The sequence below is a fragment of the Notothenia coriiceps genome, unplaced genomic scaffold, assembly GCF_000735185.1.
Source record: "Notothenia coriiceps isolate Sejong01 unplaced genomic scaffold, NC01 NC01_scaffold00027549, whole genome shotgun sequence".
NCBI lineage: Eukaryota > Metazoa > Chordata > Actinopteri > Perciformes > Nototheniidae > Notothenia > Notothenia coriiceps.
This window is the reverse complement of record NW_011360250.1, coordinates 84,505-90,487: the sequence shown is the minus strand read 5'-3', so window position 1 is coordinate 90,487 and position 5,983 is coordinate 84,505. Positions and strand designations below refer to the sequence as shown.

Here is a 5,983-nt window from a genome sequence, read left to right as displayed (position 1 = left end):
TTTTTGCCTAATTATTTGTCATTTTTCTAAGCTACGAGATGTTTCATGCCCTACGTTTGTCATGATAAATTATATCTCAGGAATGTAGGGTTTGGGAATTATCGCAGTTTTAAAAAATATATATGAATGCGAATTTCAAGCTGTCCTCCACTCTAGCTGTGACATCACGCACTCTAGTTAATGTTAAAATGTGAAGAAAACCTCTAAAACAAGGTCTGAACAATGTTTAATATCTCTAAAAGTAAGAATCAGATTTAAAAGTTGTTTTACACGAATCATGTCAGAAAGATGTGTAACATTTTAAAGTTGGAATGAGGTGTCTTGAGTGAAAGTATGAATGAACAGTTAGCAGTTGAATTGCATGAAGATTTGTTGAAGTCTGAAGATTTCTCCATTGACTTCAATGTTAAAAAATTGATCTATTATATCTCTGGAATTATGAAAGTTATGAATGAGAAAAGTAATAGGCAGCCATCGATTCCCGACCGAGCTGAACGTTTTGATGTTTGAACGGAGTTTCTGCGATGTTCAATGCGGGAGGAGAAGCGCGGCAAAATACCGGCGGAATAATAATAAACTTTTCGTCCGTAGAAGAACAGTTAGTTGGAATGCTGTTAACAGCATTCCCACTAAATAAAAGAATAAAAGTTCGCTGCGGGACGTTGTATAAATGCGTGTGAGCACCACGACAAAAGAGCCTCATTCACTTTACATAGGGGTTGTTTGCGTGGTGCCGACACGTAAATGTAACAAAGTTCGTGACTCCACCACGCAATGTGGTGTTAAGGAGTCGTGGTGGAGTCACGCATTCTGGTGAGATCAGGTTGTTTTTTAGGCTACTTTTGCTATGAGCTAACTACTAGCAACACTGGTGTGTGTGGCCTGTATATGTACATTCAGTAGCATAATAAAAGCGCTCCAGGCAGCACCACTGCTATTCAATATAGGAAATTTCTGAGCCTCAAGGTAAAGCTCAGTGGAGGTAAATCAATCATTTACTAAGGCCATTTCTATTTTTATAAAATCTATCAATTTAGGTCACATGGCTTTCTATGTAGCACACTCTTAATTGAATTATTGACGTTTTTGGAATTTTGTATATTGCTTATCAAAACATACACAAATCACAAGCAGCTCACAGCTTCTGACTTGCAGTTTCTGAAAATAACTGCAGGCCAAACTCTACTTGTCCATAATTGATGATGTGATTGAGAGTATGCGGGAGCTCTTTTTGGATGAAGGGCTTGAAGACCGCGTCCTGGATGATTTAAGACATGTGAGTTTCATTCATAACCATATTTATCTCTAAAAATAGATATTATTCTCATCTTGACTCAAGCTGTCAGTTCCAGTAAAGTTAGTCCATCTAGCGAGGAAGTTTACAGCATAACAGGAAGTCAGACTGCTGTTTTTTCTTGCTGTGCAGCTTTGGGAGGCAAAGATGATGCAGTCAAAAGCAATGGAAGACTTCAGAAAAAATAATATCAACTCATCCAACTTTGTGCTGCAGCTCCCTGCCAGCTACAGTCGGACAGATCAAGAACTCACAGGTAACACAGCAGGCTACTGCCATGAACTGCTTCATGCTTGCTTTATATTTGCATCACCTGCTCTGCTCTCTGCTCTTTTCTCTCAGCCTCAGTTGTGATCCCTGCGAGTCACAATATCCACAGTTTCCCAATGAAGGCAAGTGTCATCAAGCTTTCCAGGACATCACCTCCATGTCCTCATGTAGCTCTTGAAGTCATGGGCACATACAAAAGCAAAACATAACCATACTTAGTTAAATGTAATAGCAACTGATATTCTTTTTGTCAATGTCATCACTTAATACAGGCAGTATCGGCGAATGCTAAGGGCGCATCAACCCATCGGGGGCGCCGGAAATTGGGCAGAAAAAAAAAACATTAAATAAATATATATTTTTAAATTTCATAACAACACCATTTCCCGATTTTGCATCAACAAAGTACATCTTATTATCTTATACTAACAGAACCCATAAACTATGGCACCTCCCCCCCCAAAAAATCAATTTGAACAGCCCCAGTAAAATTCAGAGGTTTATGTGAAATTTTTCTTTTTTTTTAAATAATGGTTTTAGTGTGCGATTATAGGTTTTGAGTTTTGTATTTGTGTTAATTTAAAATAAATCAAACTCCCAAAAAGCTAAAATCTTGCCTAGGGCAGCAAATTAGTCAGGGCCGGCCCTCCCTCTGGGCTACCTTGTTATACTTCTTCCTCTCTTGTTAAAAAGTAAATAAAAACAATGAAAAATTTGACAAATTGTGTGATTGTTTACATTTAGGCTTGATTTGGTTGCCGGTAACTTTAATTGAAAAATAAATTCTGTTCAATTTATAATAGATTTGATTTAATTTTAAAATCAGATACTCACTTATGGAATTTGACCAACTTGAGTACATATTTGAAAACCTGAATTTTCTACCTGTAATTATGAACCCTAAAAACACTTTTTAAATTATATTGTGAAATGACCTGAACATCATTCATGAAATGAGACAAAGGGAAAACTGTTAAACTTATTTAAGCACCATCAGACACTATTACAGTGTTAATGTAAAACATTACCTTTTTTAATATGATTGATTATGTTTTTTTCATTTCAGACCAACTCCGAGACAATTGCTACTTTCTCTCTTCCTGCGGGGTTATCGTACCCTGTGCAGATACCAGCTGGAGTCACTCTTCAAACCGCCTCTGGTACACAACAAATGTACCTGTTATTGGCATAAATATGTTTTATTTTTTTGTACTAATTTCAGGTATTTTTCTCCCTTTTTGTGTCACTGAGGTCAACTTTACAAGGTCAACGTTCCTGTTGTGGTCACTCAGGCTCCAGCAGGTCAGCCTCTTATATCCCGAACCATACAGAGAGTGTTTGTGGGGAGGGAAGCTCCTGCCCCCCAGTCATCTGCTGTCCCACCAAAAACCACTCGGCCTCAGGAGGTGGATCCACCCTCTGTTCCAGCTTCTTCTCTTCAACTGCCGCCACATCCACAGTTTGATATCCCCCCTTGTCAGGAGAAGAGTATCCCCCAGCCACCTCAAGTTCCTGCTGCTGAGCCATTGCAGCTTCAAGGAGCCAGCTCTCCAGAGCCAGACATAAACCTGGAAGAAAATGAGCAGAGTCCACAAAGCGAACCTGTGAACCTCAGTATGAACGCCTCACCCTGCAGTCAGTTATTAGAGCAGATCAGCAGCGAGGAGGCTTTGACTCAGACGGCACAGTTTAAGAGCCGAGACATTGATGACATCCTGAAAGAAGTGATTGAGGAGGAGAGAGAGAAGGCAGAAAGGGCGAGGAACCTAGCGCCTGCTAAGAATGACAACCAGTCTGATCCTGTTCTTGGGGTAATTTGAAACGAATATACCCTCAGTAGGCTACATGGAGCCAACACCTGGTTAGCTTAGCCTAGCATAAAGCCTGGATTCAGGAGGAAATTACTACTCTAGTAGTACAAAGGAAATGTAATTTGTCCTCCAGCATTCTTAAAGCTCACTAATTAATAATAATTATTAATTTATTGGTATTTCATAGATTGGAGTTCTAGGCTTGATGCTAAGCTACAGGGCTGTTCTCAAAGCGTATAATGTATTTTTGTTGGACTATTTTTTTTAAAGGGAAACTTAACCACTTTTACAAAGTTGAGGTTTGTACTTAAAATAAAAAAAATATGGACGTTTACCAGGTATAGATTGTATAATAAATGACAGTGAACTGCATCGTAGGAAGTGTAGGATCCAGCATTTTCGAAGCATGAGCATACTAGGGATGGGGGTTATGACCAATTGGCATCTGCTGCATTGGTTTCGAACGTACTGTTTTTAACTTAATGAGTTTTCTAACTTTATTGAAGATCAATACTAAATAGTTGAGGTTGCCCTTTAATACATCTAAAATAAATGTTTCAATTAACAATAAAGGGAGCAGTTATGTACTGTATCAAGACGTTTTGACTCAATCAACATTAATGGCATTACATTTCTACTGCTGTAAAACAGATTGCTGTGCTATTAACTCAAGCCAGTTCAGGTGTCAAATCATGAATTATTCAAATAAATTACAATCTCATGGCATAAGTTCACTTTTTTTTCTCGCAATTCCTGCTAAGCTGGACCTGGACTTCAACTACAATGAGCTGTCGGACATCGTTCAGCTGGATGGTCCTGCGGGGAACTCTGACATGGAGGAGGAAGAGGGAGGTCCCATGGAAGAGAACGACTTTCTGGGTATAATCAACGCAGAGGCCATAAAGGCCCTGCAGGAGGGGGAGGGAAGCAGCGACGGAAACAGCGTCTCCTCCAGCAGCGACAGCGAGGGAGCAGATCTCGCCGAAGCAGTTGAAGAGGTTAGTGAGATTAAGCTGGATGTACATGTTATCCTGATTCTTTTTTCCCACTGTATAAGAAACAGATGGTCTGTGGCTATTTACCTGGAAAATTAAATAGTTTGTATTTCCTATCAATTAGGATCCTTTGAACTCAGGCGATGATGTGCACGAGCAGGACATCCCAGATCTCTTTGACACTGACAATGTAATCGTCTGCCAGTATGACAAAGTAGGAACAATTCGTCCCTACATTGGCCATCATTTGCCTCTCAAAAAACCCAAGGCATTATTACTGACTTAATGTGTTCTCTCTATTGCAGATCCATCGCAGCAAGAACCGCTGGAAGTTTCATTTGAAAGACGGAGTGATGTGTTACGGAGGCAGGGACTACGTGTTCTCTAAAGCTGTTGGAGAGGCCGAGTGGTGATGAGCATCAGCACTCTTCAACGCATCAGATGATCATGTAGAGCGACGTGGAAACTGATCCAAAAGGGAAAAATAATCAGTGAATTTAGACCTCTTGGTGGTGTCATTTGGCTCGCAGAGAAGGCAGTTAAACACCTCTATGTGAAATCACTGATACTTTAGTTTTTCATTATGTAATTATCAGAACAATACCGCAAGTCATTTAAAATGTAACAACCAATTACATACAGCGTTGATTCTGGATCAAGTGTACTGAGACAAACGGCATGAATTTCTGTTGTTAAATATTTACGTGAAAATATTTTTCTTTATTAGTAGAGCAAAACATTATTTGACCTGGAATATCTTTTCTTCTGTCATGATCATGTTGCTTTGAACCTACCTAATGTGCTGTTTGATTAGTAGTAATGCCTTGGCTTTAATCATGCTTCAAATACACAGAACTGCACTGTTGTGCTGCATTCAATGAACCCTTTTCTTTCTGTCAACCCTGAACAAAGCCTGTGTTGCCTTGTTACATTATTTACCTAATGAACTAAGTGTGTTTGTTTTCATTTCACTATTGAACCAAACGGCTGCATGCAAATTCACTGGAACACGACACAGTTCATTTATAAAAGCCAGCATGGACACTAAAATCGATTTTAATGTGTGACTGTTTTTGAAAAACACTGGACTAGCTTCTCACAGCTGGAACGAAAACATAAAGGCTTGTGTGACAGCTCCAGTAATAACTAAAAGTGAGTCTTTCATTCTTTGGTGTAGGCCTTTTTCTTTTAACATTTTGTTAAACACTATCTTCAAATGTTTTACAGTACTGCAGTTTGCACGTTCGCACATAGTAAAAGCAATTCATAGCAGTGGTTTCCAAGTTAAATCGGAGGGTAGAATATAAACAGGATATGAAATCAGAGGGCTGATCTCCTAAAAAATATTAAACTCCCAGCCACAGAGGGATGTTTTGTTGTTCCACCAAAATGTAATGTGCCACACAGATCCTAAAGTTCAATTAAATTATGCAAATATGTGTCTTTTCAGCATATTTATCATGTACGATTTCAGAGAGAGATTAGATTAATAAATATTACAGCAGTAGATACAATCTCTGGATTTCAGCAGTGGTGACGGGAAGAACCCAAACAAAAGTTTCTAGGATGCTGAGTAGTATTTCTTTTTTAAATGAGAAAACCCATTGTAAAAG

General features: G+C 39.0%; 1 protein-coding gene across 1 annotated transcript in view; it reads left to right on the top strand.

Moving 5' to 3' along the window:
* LOC104957680 (stonin-1-like) overlaps nucleotides 1-5,729 on the top strand; it is a 21,313-nt gene extending 15,584 nt beyond the window's left edge. Inside the window, exons 4-11 of the mRNA XM_010785336.1 lie at nucleotides 1,175-1,276; nucleotides 1,427-1,550; nucleotides 1,637-1,686; nucleotides 2,631-2,724; nucleotides 2,816-3,375; nucleotides 4,137-4,373; nucleotides 4,495-4,584; nucleotides 4,676-5,729. Coding sequence (XP_010783638.1) covers nucleotides 1,175-1,276; nucleotides 1,427-1,550; nucleotides 1,637-1,686; nucleotides 2,631-2,724; nucleotides 2,816-3,375; nucleotides 4,137-4,373; nucleotides 4,495-4,584; nucleotides 4,676-4,783 — 1,365 coding nt within the window. The 3' untranslated portion in view covers nucleotides 4,784-5,729. The remainder of the gene's footprint in view (nucleotides 1-1,174; nucleotides 1,277-1,426; nucleotides 1,551-1,636; nucleotides 1,687-2,630; nucleotides 2,725-2,815; nucleotides 3,376-4,136; nucleotides 4,374-4,494; nucleotides 4,585-4,675) is intronic.
* The last annotated feature ends 254 nt before the right edge of the window (nucleotides 5,730-5,983 follow it).